The following is a 21,778-nucleotide window of genomic DNA, read 5'->3' as shown; positions in this document are numbered from 1 at the left end:
TGCTCACGACACCACTGTGGTGTCGCCGGACGGCAGAGTGTTAATTACATAGTGTCACTCAAAACAACGCAGACATCTAGACTTTTTTATGTTGATGATGGTTATAGACATCATGTGGGGACGAAACTTTGTAAGGATGCCACCATTCACTCCTAAAATAAAAAAAAAAATAAAAAACCCATTGCATTTAATAAAGGTTGCTGACAAAACACAATATCAGTTACAAGAATGCAAAGTGGAGACACGTGTTGTCCTGACCATCTCAACAGAAGCAAAGTTTTCTCAGGTAGACCTACATCGTCATTACTGCTCTGGTGTTCCCGCTACGTCAGCCAGCAGGCCAAAGTCCACAACGCAATTCCCTGACTGGGAATCCCCCTGCACCGCCCACAACGGTGACAGACACGTCCGACAGCTTAAAACACTTTCAGAAGGTGGACATTCCACAATAATCAACCGAGACCGAGAAAAATTGTCTGAACTCATTTTTACATTTGGCGATTCGTTTACTTGACATTCGGCACAGTAAGTGATGAGAGTGACTGTGAATGGGAAATGCCTTGACGGTCGCTTCATTAGCTATTGCCCCGAGAGTCAACATAATTTGTCTGTGTACCACAGTGTTAGCATGTAGTTCTATTTGTCATTTATTAGCAATAATGAACTCAAAAAAAAATTACATGAGAATGAGTGCCAGTTATCAACAACATAAAAAAAAATTCTCTATGTCTGCGTTATTTTTTGTGACAATATGTAATTAACAAAGACTGAAATGTACCAAAAATTCACTGCAAACATAAAATACAAATACGTAATTGATAACGCATTTATTAACAATATAATAGGCTAAATGGGGACGCGCCTTATCGTGAAGCACCATCCCACGATGATTTTCGACAGGCACACTGCCCTCTGCACATTCTTCATTATCCGATGGATGATACCGGTCCTTGTCCTACGGCGGCTAAGATAACAATAACAGCACGTTAACGTAACCGCACGCACGCCAGAAGGACACCAATCCCTTGCCTATACAGGATGGTCCATTGATCGTGACCGGGCCAAATATCTCACGAAATAAGCGTCAAACGAAAAAACTACAAAGCACGAAACTCGTCTAGCTTGAAGGGGGAAACCACATGGCGCTATGGTTGGCCCGCTAGATGGCGCTGCCATAGGTCAAACGGATATCAACTGCGTTTTTTAAAAATAGGAAGCCCCATTTTTTATTACATATTCGTGTAGCACGTAAAGAAATATGAATGTTTTAGTTGGACCATTTCCTTCGCTTTGTGATATATGGCGCTGTAATAGTCACAAACATATGGCTCACAATTTTAGACGAACAGTTGGTAACAGGTAGATTTTTAAAATTAAAATACGGAACGTAGGTACGTTTGAACATTTCATTTCGATTGTTCCAATGTGAGACATGTACCTTTGTGAACTTATCATTTCTGAGAACGCACGCTGTTAGAGGATGATTGCCGGCCGAAGTGGCCGTGCGGTTAAAGGCGCTGCAGTCTGGAACCGCAAGACCGCTACGGTCGCAGGTTCGAATCCTGCCTCGGGCATGGATGTTTGTGATGTCCTTAGGTTAGTTAGGTTTAATTAGTTCTAAGTTCTAGGCGACTGATGACCACAGAAGTTAAGTCGCATAGTGCTCCGAACCATTTGAACCATGTTGTCAGGTGTTGCCAGTGGATCACGATAGCAAATATCCTTCAACTTTCCTCACAGAAAGAAATCCGCGGACGTCAGATCCGGTGAGCGTGCAGGCCATGGTATGGTGCTTCGACGACCAATCCACCTGTCATGAAATACGCTATTCAATACCGCTTCAACCGCACGCGAGCTATGTGCCGGACATCTATCGTGTTCGAAGTACATCGCCATTCTGTCATGCAGTGAAACATCTTGTAGTAACATTGGTAGAACATTACGTAGGAAATCGGCTTGGATTGCCATCGATAAAATGGGGGCCAATTATCCTTCCTCCCATAATGCCGCACCATACATTAACCCGCCAAGGTCACTGATGTTCCACTTGTTGCAGCCATCGTGGATTTTCCGTTGCCCAATAGTGCATATTATGCCGGTTTACGTTACCGCTGTTGGTGAATGACTCTTCGTCGCTAAATAGGACGCGTGCAAAAAATCTGTCATCGTCCCGTAATTTCTCTTCTGCCCAGTGGCAGGACTGTACACGACCGTCAAAGTCCTCGCCATGCAATTCCTGGTGCACAGAAATATGGTACGGGTGCAATCGATGTTGATGTAGCATTCTCAACACCGACGTTTTTGAGATTCATGATTCTTGCGCAATTTGTCTGCTACTGATGTGCGGATTAGCCGCGACAGCAGCTAAAACACCTATTTTGCCATGATCATTTGTTGCATGTCGTGGTTGACGTTTCACATGTGGCTAACACTTCCTGTTTTTTTCTTAAATAACGTAACTATCCGGCGAACGGTCCGGACACTTGGATGATGTCGTCCAGGATACCGAGCAGGATACATAGCACACGCCCGTTGGGCATTTTGATCACAATAGCCATACATCAACACGATAACGACCTTTTCCGCAATTGGTAAACGGTCCATTTTAACACGGGTAATGTATCACGAAGCAAATACCGTCCACACTGGCGGAATTGTTACGTGATACCACGTACTTATACGTCTGTGACTATTAAAGCGCCAGCTATCAAAAAGCGAACAAAGTGGTCCAACTAAAACATTCATATTTCTTTACGTACTACAGGAATATGTAATAAAAAATGGGGGTTCCTATTTAAAAAAAAAGCGCAGTTTATATCCGTTTGACTTATGGCAGCGTCGTCTAGCGGGACAACCATAACGCCATCTGGTTTCCCCCTTCAAGCTAGACGAGTTTCGTTCTTTGTAGTTTTTTCGTTTGATATTTGGCCTGGTCGCTATCATTGGACTACCCTGTATATGTCGGTGCTTACATATCCGCATCAGAGTAACGCTAAGCTGCCGAAGCACAACTCAAGGCCCGTCCTCACAGCTTTAATCTGCCAGGAAGTTTCATACCAGCGTACAGTCCACATCAGAGTGATAATGTCATTCTGTATTTGTTGTTTTATATTTCTGTTACCTTATGTAATACTTGTCAATTACAAACCAAGTCAACGTTGTATGAACCTTCCTAGAGACTAATGTGTGTACCATTTACACGGATAACACAACAATTAGCATGAAACTGCCACTTCACCACATGTACATGATAAACGGCGGTTTCGGTGCTGATCTTGGACGAGACTGGTGCAGAATTGGGTGTGGTGATCGCAGCTCGGCGTAGCGAGCGAGAAAGAACGGCCAACTCACCCTCCTCGTCGGTCTGCGAGTGGGCGCGCCGCTCCCCGTTCACGTCGGAGTAGGTGGCGGAGTGTGACTTCAGCACCGAGAACGTCTTGCCTGGAAAACAGGAGGCGGCGTGAGTACACTGAATACTGACGCTTGCGCAATATACGACGGGCTTCTGAAAAGTCCGAGAGATGGAATCACCGGCGCGTATCGGGGTCATGTTTAGTTAGTAGCATCTTTGGAAAGAACGCACACCAAGTTTCAGCAATATTGGTCTATTTCTTGGTAATATATTAGAAACTATCAGCCTCGATTGCGGTAATAAAACCAACCTTTACCTAGCTTTCAGCCCAAATAACTGAGCCTTCTTCAGAAGATATACCTGAATCTATAATTTGCCTAAGAGGGCGTGGTCATCCAGTCAGTGATCGGTTCAGCTGGACTAGAGGACCCAGTCCAATCCATGTAATCACAGCCCACAGCATTATGTACCGCACTTTTAAAATGTGACTACGCCTATTCAGGCTGTTTTAGTTTTATTTCTAGACCACGCTCCCTTAGACAAATTACAGATTCAGGTATATCTTCTGAAGAAGGCTCAATTATCTGGATTGAAACTTAGGTAAAGGTTGGTTTCATTACCGCAATCGAGGCTGATACTTTCTTATATATTAGATTATCTCGATTTCTGACTGGGCTGCAATGTTCAATGTACAAAAATTTTTTACCTGTCGAGCTATTTCTTTGTGTCAAAAAATTGACGAAAAATAATTTCGTGGGGTGATTAAACATTACTTTATGAAAGGCAAAACGCCTCAGGAGACTAAAGAGAAGCTTGTTAAACATTACGATGACTCTGCACCTTCGATTAGAACAGTTCATAAGTGGTTAATTACATAAGTGGTTTCAAAAGTTTCGGAGTGGCCATGTGGGCACAAGTGATGCTGAACGTTCTGGGCACCCTGTGGACGTTAAGACCCCAGAAATCATTGATAAAATCTACGATATGATGCTGGATGGCATAAGAGTTAAGGTGCGTGAGATTGCTAGTGCTGTGGGCATCTCGAATGACCGGGTACATAATATTTTGCATAAACATTTGGTCATGAGAAAGCTATCAGAAGGATGGGTTCTGCGATTGCTCACACTTGACCAAGAACGGAATCGTGTGAAGTGTTGCAAGGATGGTTTGCAGCTGTTCAGAAAGAATCCGCAGGACTGTAAGCGTCGTTTCGTCACTGTGGATGAAACATGGATACATTTCTATACTCCTGAGACCAAACAACACTCTAAACAATGGGTTACCAAGGAAGGATCTGCACCAAAAAAGGCGAAGACCATTTCTTCGGATGGAAAGGTTATGGCGACTGTCCTTTGGGATTTGCAAGGGATAATAGTCATCGACTATATGGAAAAGCTATTACAGGCGCATATTATTCATCGTTATTGGACCGTCTGGAAACCGAGCTGCAAGAAAAATGCCGGCGATTGGACTGCAAAAAAGTCCTTTTCCATCACGACAATGCACCAGCACACATCTCAGCAGTTGTGGTCGCAAAATTAATGGTAACAGGATTCCATCTCGTTTCACATCCCCCTTGTTCTCCAGACTTGGCTGCCTCGGACTACTGTTTGTTCCGCAATTTGAAGAAATGGCTGGTGGGACAAAGATTTTATTCAAACGAGGAGGTGACTGCGACACTAATAGCTATTTTGCAGACTTGGGCAGTTCCTGTTATTCGGAAGGGGTCAACAAATTAGAACAGCGTTGGACGAAGTGTATAAGTCTAAAAGGAGACTATGTCGAAAAAGAAAACAGGTTTACCCCAAACACGTAAGTAGTTTTTATTTTTGCACGGATTTTTCAAACGCCCCTCGTAGCGTTTCGTGTAATGGTGGTGTGCAATGACTCCCAGTACTTCCCGAGAGAGAAAAATTCAATTCGCTGTGCATGAATTTCCGCAAAGAACTGAAAAAAGGAAGTGATGAAAGATCAGGGTCCGCAGCTCGTGGTCGTGCTGTAGCGTTCTCGCTTCCCATTCCCGGCGGGGTCAGGGATTTTCTCTCCCTCGTGATGACTGGGTGTTGTGTGATGTCCTTAGGTTAGTTAGAACTACTTAATCCTAAGTTCTAGGGGACTGATGACCATAGATGTTAAGTGCCATAGTGCTCAGAGCCATTTGAACCATTTTTGAAAGATCAGGGAGTGTGCTGGAGGATGTGTATTAATTCCTGATTTTTGAGGAGATTACAAATACCTCATTGTCCACAACAGAAAAAAAAACTGAAGATTATGGTGTCGAGACAGTGAACAGAAATGTTCATTTCATCTGAACCAGCTTTCAGAATTGACAAATAACATCAGGTCAGCTGTGCAGCGAGCAAACATCCTTTCCTTCTTACAACAGTTGTCAGACCATGTAAGCTTTCAGTCAGAAAACAATTGTTTTAATCAAATGAAAGTAGGTATACGGTTTCGGAGACCTTTTTGAGTGTCAAGCATCTATGATGTATTTATGCAGACTGAAGCGACAAGTGAATATTTTTACCAAGGCCAGTAGTGCAACTCGAAGTTGTGCAAAGCCACTTTTCCAGGGTGGCGTAGCAGTCAGCACATCTACCTAGCTAGCAAGAGATCCACGTTCGAATTTCGGCATTGGTAAATAACTTTATTCGTCGCTGCAGACTGCATCAATAAATGTTTTATTTCGTGTGCACCAGTAGAGAAATACACAGAAGACAGCACAAGTACACAATAAATTACACAGTTCACGAACCTATGCTAGTCCATTGAAATGTCCACTGGAGGCTTGTTTTTTGCGTTCCACATGATTTCTGTTTGAGTCGTGCAAGGCAAGCAACTCAGTCGCAATAAATACCAGTCGCACATCGCCGAGCTTCAAAGTGTTTGCTGCTACAGCAGAGTGACACGTCTCCGGCCATAAATATTGCTCTTTTTTTTGCCTCAAAATGTATTGACACAGTGTTACTGGACAATAAATATTAAGTGTGTGACGGGGGTGGGATGATGTCAAATATTCCCTTCAAAAAACGCCAGGTCTGGTACCTTTCTTTTTGAGTAGTGCTAAGTACATTAATTCAGCACAGCAGAGCGAAAGGAAGCAGAACAGCACAATATATATAATACAGGCGGAGTGCGACGCTGCAGTCGGCAACAAGACAAAGTGTCTGGCGCAATTGTTGGATCGGTTACTGTTGCTACAATGGCAGATTATCAAGATGTAAATGAGTCTGAACGTGGCGTTATAGTCGGCGGTCGGGCAATGAGACACAGTATCCCTGAGGAAGTGGGGATTTTTCCCATACGACCATTTCAGGAGTGCACCGTGAATATCAGGAATCCGGGAAAACATCAAATCGCGGACATCGCTGCGGCCGGAAGAAGATCCTGCAAGATCGGGACCAATGACCACTGAAGACAATCGTTAATTGTGACAGAAGTGCAACCCTTCCGCAAATTGCTGCAGATTTCAATCCTGGGCCACCGGCGTGTGAACCATTCAACGAAAAATCGTAGATACGGGCTTCCGGAGCCGAAGTCCCACTCGCGTACCCTCCATGACTGCACGATACAAAGCTCTACGTCTCACCTGGGACCGTCAATACAGTCATTTCACTGTTGACTACTGAAAAAATGTTGCCTGGTTGGTCGAGTTTCCTTTAAAATTTTATTGAGCAGATGGACGTGTATGGAGAGAATCTCATGAATGCATGGCCCCTGCTTATCAGCAGGGGACTGTTCAAGGTGGTGTGGGGCGTGTGCTGTTGGAGTGTTGTGTACATATTTCCGCATAGTCAGCGCGTACACAACTTTCCCACTAGAGCGCGCCCCGCTAAGCACAACAGCGCAGGCACAGCGCTCGTCCGTCTCTGCACTACGAGATGGCGCTGCCATAGAGACGGACCAAATTCTGCTTCCGCCAATCCGCGTATTAATATGTAATGCAGCCAATGAGATTGCTGCTAACGTAGAATCTTTTCTCCTCGCGGATCACACTCGCGTTGTGATACCTGACGCGCGAGGTGTTATAACGAGTGTACAGACCTCCGATTAGTCAATTTTCAGTCTGCGCCTAATAAGGTTACCATATTCCTGTACATAGCCATGAAGAGAAATGTATAGACACTTTGTCAAGTATCAGAGATGTGTGAGAATCTTTAACGTACCAAGACCAAAGGAACTTCAGATTGTCAATTGTAAACAGCATCCAGAATCAAGCTACGTAATGTCTATCCTTTTTATTATTTTAATAAGTGTGTGTGAAAATTAATCAAGTTCTGTTTAAAGTTGGTTACCGTCAATCTGCTACTCTAAGCGTGCAAGTGGCATTTCTATCGTCTGACCTAACGGCAGAAGATAAACACGCCACGATAAGACCACGAGACATATTGCTGACACTCGCCTACTTCGTTAGAGCGACAAGTCAAATAATCTGGTGATGTGTGTACCGAAGGTCTTACAGTACGCACACCACATGGAGTGATATGGGACTCTGACGGGTGACACGCACTTAAACATCCTGTCTGATCACTTGCATCCATTCCGACGGAGTCGGCCAGTTCCAACTGGACAGTGCGACACCTCTCACGTCCAGAGGCTCTCTCCTGAATTTAAACGTTTCCGCTGGCCAGCAGGCATGATTATTAAACATATCTGGGATGCCTTGCAATGTGCTGTTCAGAAGAGATATGTACCGTGTCGTACTCTTACGGGTAGTCCTGCGGCATTCAAGGTGTCAATTCCATCCAGGACTACTTCAGACATTAGTCGAGTCCATGCCACGTCGTGTTGCGGCACTTCTGCGTGCTCGCGGGAGGGGGGGGGGGGCACATGATATGAGGCACTTGTACCAGTTTCTTTGGCTCCTAGTAATTTGATGTTTCAGTAATGAAGCAACCAAAGTAACTTCCGTGAAAGTTATAGGGGAAAACTAGCGCTCGGAAAGAAATCGGAACTGTATACAAGGAGTTAGGTATTTAACATGTTCTGAAATAAGCCGTGGACTACTACCCCCCTGCGAAGTTCTTTCCGTAGCCGATTAATTAAACACTGTTTCATTATAGCTGGCAAGTTGCGCAAAGTCTTAGACAAAGAGGAGAGTTACTCACCGAAGGAATTCTTCAGGTCTTCGAGCTGCTTCACCTCGTCGAAGTTCTGCAACAGAGAACAAGAGGCGCCGAATTAAAAGAAGGTCCTCAGCTCGCACGCTAATTAATGACCGGCTCCGAAGAGCAAAGAAAAACACACAAAAAAAGGAGGGAAGGAAGGTAGGTAGGTAGGTAGGTAGGTAGGTAGGTAGGTAGGTAGGTGTCTACCTTCCTTCCTTTTTTTTTTAATTAGGTAGGTAGACCTCTACTGCATTTGGTAACGTCGCTCAGGAAGTGATTTAACCATAGAAGGGTTAAATTTATTATGCATATTGTCGAAGAAGAAGCTGAGTAGCACTGTGATGCAGTGATTGTGATGGAGGGTCGTGAGTTCAGAGTTCAAAACTCACATGGACTGTACAATTTAATTTCTATATTCGGTTCGAGTACATTCTACAAGTATGCAAAAAGTCAAGCATCATTGTACTGGAATGTTCTGTCGCTGTATATACTAGGTGATCAAAAAGTCAGTATAAATTTGAAAACAGAATAAATCACGGAATAATGTAGATAGAGAGGTACAAATTGACACACATGCTTGGAATGACATGGGGTTTTATTAGAACCAAAAAAATACAAAAGTTCAAAAAATGTCCGACAGATGGCGCTTCATCTGATCAGAATAGCAATAATTAGCTTAACGAAGTAAGACAAAGCAGAGATGATGTTCTTTACAGGAAATGCTCAATATGTTCACCATCATTCCTCAACAATAGCTGTAGTCGAGGAATAATGTTGCAAACAGCACTGTAAAGCATGTCCGGAGTTATGGTGAGACATTGGCGTCGGATGTTGTTTTTCAGCATCCCTAGAGATGTCGGTCGATCACGATACACTTGCGACTTCAGGTAACCCCAAAGCCAATAATCGCACGGACTGAGGTCTGGGGACCTGGGAGGCCAAGCATGACGAAAGTGGCGGCTGAGCACACGATCATCACCAAACGACGCACATATGTAGGGCATTTTGTGAACTTTGTTTTTTTTTTGTTCTAATAAAACCCGATGTCATTCCAAGTATGTGTGTCAATTTTTACCTCACTATCTACATTGTTTCGTGGTTTATTAAGTTTTCAAATTTATACTGACTTTTTGATCACCCTGTATGCTGTATGTGTTTTGGCCGGAGGCAGTTCGCTCTGTGCTCTTGTATGTGCAAGTGCTGAATCAACCTTCGTTAAGTGAAGTGATAAATAAATAATACACACTGACAAAAAAAGCTAACCGATTTTGAAAATCAATGAAGTGGGACATAGGTCCGTGTTTTCATGTAAAGCTAGGATTTTTTTGCTGTCAAATTTTTATTTTTAAAAGGGTTTAATCAGGATGGAAAGTTCAAAAAATGTCCGACAGATGGCGCTTCATCTGATCAGAATAGCAATAATTAGCTTAACAAAGTAAGACAAAGCAAAGATGATGTTCTTGACAGAGGAATAATGTTGTGAACAGCACTGTAAAGCATGCCCGGAGTTATGGTGAGGCATTGGCGTCGGATAGAGTACAACGAATCAGTACCAAAACACATTTATTCCTCCGACAATGAAAAATCCTACAAAGGTTCACATGTTGTCTGTGACACAACACACATCAGTGTTTTCTACATTATATGAAGTTTCCTGGGGCATATACGTCCCACTAAGTACAAATCATCTGAATTACTGATGTGTGTAGTAATGTTTCAAATCTGTGTCTATGATGTTGGTACAATAAACGTACTTAGTTATTTCAGACACTCTTGGAGCGGAGAAGGTGGTTTGATCCGATTTTCGTAAAACATACACTCATAGCTCAACTCTGGGTCTTACTTTAGTGGGACACATGTCTCGCATCAGTAACGAAAGGGTTAAAAAACGGAGCGCACAATTTATAACACATTACTGCCTACACAAATGAAAACACTGAAGTTTCGGGGTAATACACACTGCTCGTCATGAAAATTGCATTACCAGAAACGATAGAAAATAACCGAACTTTACTTATTGTACTTGAAGAGTGCAGTATTGGTTGAACATGTAACAAACAAAAACATCTCTGAACTAGTGCTTAAAAAACCGGCTACCAACACATCTTTTAGTCTCCTGCCGTTGCTGGTTTCATCAGGTGCCATGGTGCCCCATATAAAAGGAAAAGAAGATAAATAAGAGCTGGAAATTGCGTAGTACATTATTAGCGTAAGTACTGACAGCAACGTGTCTTCATTTCTTTGAAGGCTTGCATTTTTATTATTTTTTCGTGTAACTCGCAATATTATTGGAATAAACGTTTTCGGACAAATTCCAGCGTACGATTCCAACCGTTAGGTTTGTCCATTGATATCATACAGGACCAAAAGATGCCTCATACACGGCGGGGACAAACGAAAATTTAACCCAACAACTGCAAAATCAAATAAATGGTAACATATATAAAAGCCGTCAGTGACAGGAAGCAGAAGAAGATCAACGAAAAATAAATCGACAACTACAATTCACCTAAAAAGGACAGTTCTAGTTGTCGATTCACAATATTTGTTGTAAACACAGTTTCAAAATTAGGGTAAAAGATGGGTCACGGTTAGCACATCGAACAACATTTCACGATTTCTACATGTACTGACAGCCCACAAAAAAAGGCTATTTACAGCAGGTGTCAGAATAACATTTGGAAATCTTTTTTTTTAATTATTAAAGCGTTGTCAGTCTGTTCATCGAGGATATTGTGAGACAACATCCTTTTATTTGTAAATATTTCTTCAATGATATTCATAATATTGCCATTGTTTGAATATTGAAGGATCCTTAACTATGTGAGTAGCAAAGGTGGACTGAGTCTTAAATAACCAGTGGAAGAGGGAGCTGCCCTGAGGGTTTTTCAGGGCAGGCAGATGTAGACGCAGGAGCAGCGCCCGCATCTCGTGGTCGTGCGGTAGCGTTCTCGCTTCCCACGCCCGGGTTCCCGGGTTCGATTCCCGGCGGGGTCAGGGATTTTCTCTGCCTCGTGATGGCTGGGTGTTGTGTGCTGTCCTTAGGTTAGTTAGGTTTAAGTAGTTCTAAGTTCTAGGGGACTGATGACCATAGATGTTAAGTCCCATAGTGCTCAGAGCCAGCCATTAGCAGGAGCAGCAGCCAAATTAACCGGGTTTTCTCCGTTGGGCCATTTTGACTGCAGCCTGGAGCAACTTAATTTGCATTCAGCTGTCTTTACTGCGGACTGCCTGTTGCATTTTTGAAAAGGGGTTTTCTTACCGCCAACAGCAAACGCAGTACTGTTCCTATTTGCGATTTTCAGCTATACGACCCAATTCTATCTTCTTCCACTTACATACGGAAGACAGAGAGGAGAAGGGATTTCTGTGGAGAAGAGTTACACCGGTTTGCTGTTAATTAGAATAGGTCTAAGTCCTCGAACAGCTGCAGTGCGAACGTTTAGACGACTATTCGCGTCCTTTTTTTTTTTTTTTTTGAACGGGTTAATGAGAAGGAAAAATACTTGTCGGTCTGAATACAGACATTTCTTTTCAACGTATTTTTATTTATGGAATTTCCTGTTACGGAAATCTACGTCTACATGTACACTCCGCTAGCCACCAAGCGGTGTGTGGCGGAGAGCATAATTCGCGCCAAAGTCATATCTCCCCCCACCCCCTCTGTTCCACTCGCGGATCGCGCGAGGGAAAAATGACTGTGTGAGCGCCTCAGTACGAGCTCCTATTTCCCTTATCTTTGAATGATGATCATTACGCGATTTGAAAGTTGGTGATAATAGTATATGCTCAACATCCTCGGTGAAGATCGGATTTCGGAATTTACAGAGTAGCCCCTTCTGTTTAGCGCGTCGTGTATGTGCAAGTGTGTCCCACTTCAAACTTTCTATGAGATTTGTAACGCTCTCGCGATGGCTAAATGTACCAGTCACGAATCTTGCCGCACTTCTTTGGACCTTCTCAATCTCTTCAATAACACCCAACTGGTAAGGGTTCCATATAGACGAACAATACTCCAAGACTGGACGAACAAACGTATTTTAAGCAATTTCCATTGTTGAAGGATTAGATCGCTTCAGGATTCTACCAATACACTGCAATCTAGAGTTCGCCTTACCAGTTACTTGCGTAATCTGATCATTCCATTTGAGATCATTTCGAATAGTCACACCCAGATACTTGACTGATGTTACCGCTTCCAAAGACTGATCATTGATTTTGTCCTCGTACATTAATGGGGATTTTCGCCTTGTTATACGCAGTAGATTACACTTACTAATATTGAGAGATAACTGCCAGTCATTACACCACGCGTTTATTTTCTGCAAACCCTCATTGATTTGTTCGCAACTTTCGTGTGTTACTACTTTCCTGTAGACTACAGCATCATCGGCAAACAGTCTAAGGCCGCTGTCAGTACCATCAACCAGATCGTTTATGCAAATCGTAAAAAGTCGAGGACCTATTACGCTGCCCTGGGGCACACCTGAAGTTACTCTTGTTCCTGTTGAAGTTACCCGTTCAGGACGACATACTGCTCCATGTCTGGAGCTATCCAATAGCATATGTCATAGGATACACCGTAAGAGCTCACTTTTTGTTGCTTAAGGAGTCACTGGTTACTGTAAATTCAGAGAACCGTTGTTAGTGTGTTGAATGATTCCAGACCGCCAGCAACTGTCAAAAAAATGGTTCAAATGGCTCTGAGCACTATGGGACTCAACATCTTAGGTCATAAGTCCCCTAGAACTTAGAACTACTTAAACCTAACTAACCTAAGGACATCACACACACCCATGCCCGAGGCGGGATTCGAACCCGCGACCGTAGCAGTCCCGCGGCTCCGGACTGCAGCGCCAGAACCGCTAGACCACCGCGGCCGGCCCAGAAACTGTCAACTTTTGGTTTATTTTTTCGTGTTACCGTTCAATTTCGGCACTAGGCTGTTTTCAGGTACTTAGGCATCTGTCGTTGAAAATAACCTAAAGCCGAATCGTACAACGAACAGCGTAGTCATCCAAAATTATTTTAGCTGCTGCGCTGTAGGACGATGAGAATCATAGCGCACATCTAAATTGTTTGAGGCTTGTCGTCCCCTAGACCTGATGATAAGATTTTATTGTCAAGTGAATCTTTGTACCACGAAGATCTTAATCGATTTTCACATCAAATCCTGTTACTTGATTAAACTGAAAGTTTTGGTCATGTGCAGAATCAACGACAGCGCCGTATTACACTTCCATGTGACAAAAGTGTAAGAACACGACTCCGAATTAGTGTACAAATTCAATATTTCAAGTCTAATTTTATTCAGAATTCATATCCCAGTGTTTTCTCAGGTTTACTGTTCGTTTCAAAATTCTTGCCTTACAGTTTCCAGTATACCTCTATATAGGACTACAACTTTGCTCGGGTGCATATTGTTATGTGTGACGCTGACCTCGACTTAAAAGACTCAATACATTTGGAAATGACTCGTTACTGAGCCGTGGGCGTCCAACAGCTTGCGCCTTGATCGTCTTTCTGTCATCACAGATAAAATCAGTATTACAAAACTTTATGAAAAGGCTTCAGTTCCTAGTGGGATCCATAAAATGATGACAATTTAACATTATTCATAGGGGATCAGGATGGCTGTATCTGTTTTTCAGAGCTGACTTCAACGAACCTGCCGCGCGGGATTAGCCGAGCGGTCCAGGCGCTGAAGTCATGAACTGTGCGGCTGGTCCCGGTGGAGGTTCGAGTCCTCCTTCGGGCATGGGTGTGTGTGTTTGTCCTTAGGATAATTTAGGTTAAGTAGTGTGTAAGCTTAGGGACTGATGATCTTAGCAGGTAGGTCCCATAAGATTTCACACGCATTTGAACATTTTCAACGAACCTTGATGTGAAGTCAATGCTCCTAGTTCTTGCATCAGAGCCCATTTAAAAAAAGAAAAAATAATCCATCTACAGGCACTGACGTTTCTTTCATTAAAAAGAAACTAGCTGACAACCCGACGTTGCCTGGGCAATCATTTTGTCAGTTTCCTATTACACTCGGAAAAAAAATGAATTTTTTTCGATATTACACTACAAACGCACTTCATTTCCATGTATTTGCGGAAGTAAAGTTTCAAATATCAGGCAATTATACAAAGAAATGTCCGAGCTATGGCTCTGTCGACAGCTATTGTTTTCGTCTATAGCAAATTGCGTTTCGCAATTGAAAGCTGTCAAAAGCGCTGACAAGTGTTACGGATTTCCCTAATTGGACATGACTGTTCGAGCATCTTAGTACTGAAGAATAAATGTATCAAAACTTCACGCATTTCAGTGTTCCTGACGTTAAATCTCTTGAACTGTGTGTCGTACAATGATTTATTTGTGAAGTACATTTAGCGGTGTATGTGAATACTGTACGCGAAGAATGTTACGAATACAGTTAGTGGCAAAGAAGAAAATGGTCGAGCGGTTCTAGGCGCTTCAGTCCGGAACTATGCTGCTGCTACGGTCGCAATCTTGCGTCGGGCATGGATGTGTGAGATGTCCTTAGGTTGGGTAAGTTTACCTAGTTCTTAGGGGGCTGATGACCTCAGATGTTAAGTCACATAGTGCTTAGAGCCATTTGAAAGAAGAAAACAAAATTTAAACATCCTGCATGATCCAGGAGTAGTTCACGTACCTCATTGTTTATGACGTCGTATCTCCTGAAATGTCATAGGTGGTCCTTACCCCCACAGAGAATGTTGTCTGGCGGTAAGGAATATATATGTCAAGTTTGGCTGAAATCGGTTCTGTGGTTTATGAGGTGTCGAACACACATTTACATATAGAAGTAAAAACTTCAAAAGCCAAGATTCTTTGCATCTGATATGTGAACATGAGCTTGTGCAGTCGTTCCAATATGTATGATATTTTGCTAAAATCTTCTTTTATTCTTGACAGGAACGTACAAATGGGCATACGTGAGACCCATATATGTTATAAACATGATACATAGCATGTACGAACACAGCTTTGGATAACAGAATCCATACATATTATAAAAATGTATGTATTGCGTTGGTGCATAAGTTCGTAGTATGTTGCATGTTGGTGTTTCGGATTGCTATGGGTTTATTTATCGACTGTCGTTTTTTATTTGTAGTACAGTATAGCTATCTGAGTTTAGATTTTGTCAGCTGGAGATAGTAAGTGGAGCTGTGCTCGCTAGAAGATGGAGTGCCAAGTGGGGAAATCAGAATATTTCCTATATACAGGTTGTTTATAAATGAATATCGGGGTTTTAACGCTTTATAATATTTATTATATTAAACTTTCAATTATAAATGATATGTCAGATGAAAGAGCAACTCGAACAGTTTTACCAAGAACTTCATAAATGTTCAATGTGAGAACCATCTGTCACACATAAAGTCTATGTACCCAAGCGCTGGACAGGCCGGAAGGAGCCCAGTGATAGGGCTTGCTTTGCATGGCCTCCACGTTCACCCAACCTAACGCCGTGCGATTTTTTCCTTTGGGGCTTCATCGAGGATCGTGTGTATGTGCCTCCGCTACCAGCAGACCTCCCTGAATTAAGAAACCGGACTGAAGCATGTAACATCCACGATATAAATTTTAGCTACAGTGCGACGAGAGGAAATTATGTCTCTAACAGTTATAGCTACGACATATGAAAAAACAGTGAAATAAAACGATGATAAATATTATTTATATAATATTTTATGGTCTAATTAGACATATCGATGTGTATCATACAAATACAATGTTAATTGTAAATTCCTTTTATGATCTGCGTTCGTCTTCCTTTGTTTTTACCTTTTGTTGGTTGGCTTTTGTAGGTTGCGGACGCAAGACGCATATCAAACTGAGGTCTGTTAAGAAATGTTAATTATTACTTGAGAATAGAGTTCATTATTATTATAAATATGAGTGAATAATTATATTTTTAACTTTTAATTCCTCTCTCAATAAGCATTATCTGTGTTAATTATTTCTTTCCACTGGAAGGAGCGCAGCTATTGATGATAGCGATTTGTATCGCGTTTTTGTATGTGTTTCTTACGAAAGTATCAAAGGTTTGCTTGATGCAAATTAGTCTAAATAGTGCACAATATGAAACTAAAGTTTAATAAGCATTTCAAATACTGCCGCCATCTTAACAATTACCTCAGCGGCAAATTCAAATTGCGCAACTCTGCAGACATAAATGCCGAAGGTAATAAAAATGTGTAAAAATAAATGTGAATAATTCGAATCAGATTGGTTGTTTAAAAACAGTGGTCATAGCACGATCCATATAACAAACGTTTGTTGCTGATGTATGGAGCCGAAATTAATTATGCACGAGTTGTGAAGAATATTGTTTCAGGTAACATATGTGAGTGTTGTGCGCGGCTGATGTTCGGTGGTTTTAATGATCATTTTGCTGAAGATAACTGTTTCCATCATAATCAATAGTTGTATAGAATCTGTTGCATGAACTGTGATTTATGACACACAACACTATAACACAACGTTAACTTGGATTTCTTTAGCAACTTGACCAAATCTTTAGCCGGGAGAAAAAAATATTTTGTAATTAGTCACTGTAATGAAATAACATTATCATTTTCATTTACGAATTAGTTAAATACCAAACCAATGAATAACACAGCTAACGCCCGGGTTCGATTCCCGGCGGGGTCAGGGATTTCTCTGCCTCGTGATGGCTGGGTGTTGTGTGCTGTCCTTAGGTTAGTTAGGTTTAAGTAGTTCTAAGTTCTAGGGGACTGATGACCATAGATGTTAAGTCCCATAGTGCTCAGAGCCATTTGAACCACAGCGAACGCCACAAGCAGCAGTTACTAAGACCTCCGAAGACACACTTATCAATGTTTGGGAAGAACTCGGCTATACACTTGATGTGTGACGTGTGACAAATGGTGCTCACATTGAACATTTATGAGGTTCTTGGTAAAACTGTTCGAGTTGCTCTTTCATTTGACATATCATTTATAACTGTAAGTTTAATATAACAAATATTATAAAGTGTTGAAACCCTGATATTCATTTATAAACACCCTGTATTATTCTGGTTCAGTTCAAGAGAGCGTTGACAGCTTTGCTGAGTCTGTGTGTATCTTCCTGTTATATCGTATCATGTAGGAGTAGGTTCACAATAATGACGCAAACGCTAATTCAGTAATAATGCATGTTCATGTAGTACTGACCAGGACAGTTCAGAATTTATCGTGAGTTTGAGATTGCAATTACGATTTAAATATCTAATAACTTGCCTCGTTCATGAGCGAACTACGGGAGTCTGCTTTGTAATACGTTTCAGTTCCGAGTATTTACGTACTTAAATATTTTCAGAGTTTTATCTAGTTCCAAATTTTCGTTATTAAACTCCAATGTTCAGAACTGTGTTTCCCTTTTCGTAACGTTGTTAGCTGTTCCCAGTAGACGATTTCCTCCGACCACCAGCAAGAGTTTCTGACGTCAGCTAATATGCCACAAGTCGCAGTTGCGGAACAGTTGAGAGGAGTTGTGGAAGTTCGAGCGCACTCCGCGGCCCACTTACTACGACTGCGGTCCAGTGCAAAGTCGGTGGCAGGCAGTCGGCACGCTTCAAAGACAAACCAGACCGAGGCACATCGCCTTACAGATTTTTCTGTTTTCAGTTCACTAGCTGAAATGTACTCGCTTCTCTTGATCTGCTTTCTTTCTTTCTTTCTTTTGTGAAATGGACAGTGAGAATGCAACTGATCATCTCATTCGTATAGAAACTACACTACTGGCCGTTAAAATTGCTACACCACGAAGATGACGTGCTACAGACGCGAAATTTACCCGACGGGAAGAAGATGCTGTGATATGCAAATGATTAGCTTTTCAGAGCATTCAAACAAGGTTGGCGACGCCTACAACGTGCTGATATGACGAAAGTTTCCAACCGATTTCTCATACACAAACAGCAGTTGACCGGTGTTGCCTGGTGAAACGTTGTTGTGATACTACGTATAAGGAGGAGAAATGCCCCATCACGTTTCCGACATCGATAAAGGTCAGATTGTAGCCTATTGCGACATTGCTGCTCGCGTTGGTCGAGATGCAATGACCGTTAGCAGAATATGGAATAGGTGGGTTCAAGAGGGTAATACGGAACGCCGTGCGGGATCCCAACGGCCTCGTATCACTAGCAGTCGAGATGTCAGGCATCTTATCCGCATGGCTGTAACGGATCGTGCAGCCACGTCTCGATCCCTGAGTCAACAGATGGGGACGTTTGCAAGACAACAACCATCTGCACGAACAGTTCGACGACGTTTGCAGCATCATAGATTATTAGCTCGTAGACCATGGCTGCGGTTACCCTTGACGCTGCATCACAGACAGGAGCGCCTGCGATGGTGTACTCAACGTCGAACCTGGGTGCACGAATGGCAAAACATTTCTTCGGATGAATCCAGGTTGTGTTTACAGCCTCATGATGGTCGCATCCGTGTTTGGCGACATCGCGGTGAACGCTCATTGGAAGCATGTATTCGTCATCGCCATACTGGCGTATCATCCGGCGTGATGGTATGGGGTGCCATTGGTTACACGTCTTGGTCACCTCTTGTTCGCATTGACGGCACTTTGAACAGTGGACGTTACATTTCAGATGTGTTACGACCCGTGGATCTACCCTTCATTCGATCCCTGCGAAATCCTACATTTCAGCAGAATAATGCCCGACCGCAAGTTGCAGGTCCTGTACGGGCCTTTCTGGATACAGAAAATGTTGGACTGCTGCCCTGGCCAGCACATTCTCCAGATCTCTTACCAATTGAAAACGTCTGGTCAATGGTGACCGAGCAACTGGCTCGTCACAATACGCCAGTCACTACTCTTGATGAACTGTGGTATCGTGTTGAAGCTGCATGGGCAGCTGTACCTGTACACGCCATCCAAGCTCTGTTTGACTCAATGCCCAGGCGTGGTGGTTCTGGGTACTTATTTCTCAAGATCTATGCACCCAAATTGGGTGAAGATGTAATCACATGTCAGTTCTAGTATAATATATTTGTCCAATAAATACCCATTTATCATCTGCATTTCTTCTTGGTGTAGAAATTTTAATGACCAGTAGTGTAAATATTCTTTTTGGCGTCTGACTTTTGAGTTAATGGCTTTCAGCCGTTTTTTATTTGAGCTTTAGTGGTTGCGCCCTTAAGGCATAAGATAGTGTGACGTATTCAGCCGATAACTGAGTTCAAGAATTTGTACTGTAATGTTTGGTGAAATAAATGAAGTTATATGTGTTCGAGTGCAACTGACAGCCGCTCATTTTGGCCCCTTTCCACAGTCCCAACTACCTGTCCTGTCCTGCGGGTTTAGCAGGGCGTTTCAAACAATACAATGGGGTCTTTTCCAACAGGATAACGCTCGACCACATACCGCTGTTGTAACCCAGTACGCTCTACAAAGCGTCGACATGTTGCCGTGGTCTGCTCGATCGTCAGATCTGTCTCCAATCCAGACAACTCCTGCGTCACCCAAAACCGGCAGTAACCGCCCCTGTATCGACTGACGAAGTGCAACAGGCGTGGAATTCCATCCCACAAACTGGCACCTATATTACACATTGCATGCACGTCTGCATGCTTACACTCAACACTCTGGAGGTTACACCGGTTATTAATGTACAAGCGTTCCACATTTGCAAAGGCTTATCTCGCGCTTACATTAGACAACGATTTTCCAGTGTTAATCATCTAAAAAAGTTGGCAAGACAAACGTATTCTCGAAATTTCATTATTCTATATTAATTATTTTTTGATTTTGCGATTTTAGCCTGTCACTTGTATAAGTATGTATGTAGAACTGCAAACGTATCCTAGCCAAGGCTCGACATATGTTTTGTACCAAGAATAATGGAGATGTAACCCTTGCGAGCAGTTTCTGGTTAAGTCAACTCACAAGGACAATTATAAATTTAAAAATTACAGGGTCGCCAACAACCCAAGCCCTTTCTAACAATTAAGAAAAGACCGAACTGGAAATTATGAATTTAATTATAGGAATGCATTTTTAAAGACACTAACAAGGTGAACAGCATTATGTGTCGTATATCAATGAGCTTGTTTAATTAAATTTATTTTTGTTCATCAAAAGCAAGCAGATTAACTTAAAAAATCAGGGAATAGAAAATTAATTTAAAAACTTGCATCAACGAGAAAGATGAAAGTCGCAGAGTTTTTTTTAGGTTGCACATTTATTTCATAACTGAATTTGATGCACATCCTATGAATACACATGACTGGAGCCCGAATGAAAAATTTAACAAAATAATTCGCCAAAAAATGGTAGAATAGCGCAATTAGAAAAGGACAAACACACAAAGGGGAAGTGCAACACAATAATTCAATCATTCCATCTACATACCCAGGACAGAAGTAGTTCAGAGAGATTCCTATCACCATTATGCTCATGCACTAGCTTGTAAAGAGGTTTATCTGATTAGCAACGTTTGTATAGTAGATACACGACATGGAATCCGTGCCTGCCGCTTACGAACGGCCGAACTTCAGCACGTGGTAAACTTGATTACGAGTTTGTTCAGAAATTAGACATGAAACCAGGCACAAATGTAAGAAATTTTAATGGTGCAATAGCAGAATGATTTTGCCGTCACGAAATAAAATTAACTCGGCAAGGCAGAAACCCTCCCTAGGAGCTAAGAACTGTACTCACCAACCACTAGCTGCAGAGTGTCCTTTCTCCACGGAGCTTCAAATGTGTGTGAAATCTTATGGGACTTAACTGCTAAGGTCATCAGTCCCTAAGCTTACACACTAATTAACCTAAATTATCCTAAGGACAAACACACACACACCCATGCCCGAAGGAGGGCTCGAACCTCCGACGGGACCAGTCGCACAGTCCGTGACTACATCGCCTCAGACCGCTCGGATAATCCCGCGCGGCGCACGGAGCTTCGCCTGATTACCGGTGCAACGGAAGCTACCAGAGGGGTAGGCTTCTGCCACCAACCTGGCAGACAAACCAACCTCAGAGTAAAAGGGGTAAACCTTTTTGTCCAGGTACTGCGATCCTAAGTTGGTCATCATGTGCTACCCTCCAAACGAGAAGCAAACATCACCTGCTCCTAGCAGCCGACAACCAACTCAGCATCCCCCACAAAAGAAACCCGAAACTACTCGTAAAAACACTCATTCAGTCACATGTACGCACACACAGGGTAGGGTGAAGGGAAAAACGTAATAAATACAGGTCGTGATTTCCTATGGAACACAAAAAAATCAAACATAATATCATTTAATAAGCCTTACTTTGATTGCTCAGTCTT

General features: G+C 42.5%; 1 protein-coding gene across 1 annotated transcript in view; it reads right to left on the bottom strand.

Moving 5' to 3' along the window:
* LOC126215147 (uncharacterized) overlaps positions 1 to 21,778 on the bottom strand; it is a 393,554-nt gene that overhangs the window by 55,374 nt on the left and 316,402 nt on the right. Inside the window, exons 4-5 of the mRNA XM_049941808.1 lie at positions 8,461 to 8,506; positions 3,352 to 3,441 (exon numbers count right to left, since the gene is read on the bottom strand). Of these exons, the coding sequence (XP_049797765.1) occupies positions 3,352 to 3,441; positions 8,461 to 8,506 (136 nt within the window). The remainder of the gene's footprint in view (positions 1 to 3,351; positions 3,442 to 8,460; positions 8,507 to 21,778) is intronic.

The sequence above is a fragment of the Schistocerca nitens genome, chromosome 12, assembly GCF_023898315.1.
Source record: "Schistocerca nitens isolate TAMUIC-IGC-003100 chromosome 12, iqSchNite1.1, whole genome shotgun sequence".
Taxonomy (NCBI): Eukaryota; Metazoa; Arthropoda; class Insecta; order Orthoptera; family Acrididae; genus Schistocerca; species Schistocerca nitens.
This window is presented reverse-complemented; position numbering and strand designations above follow the sequence as displayed.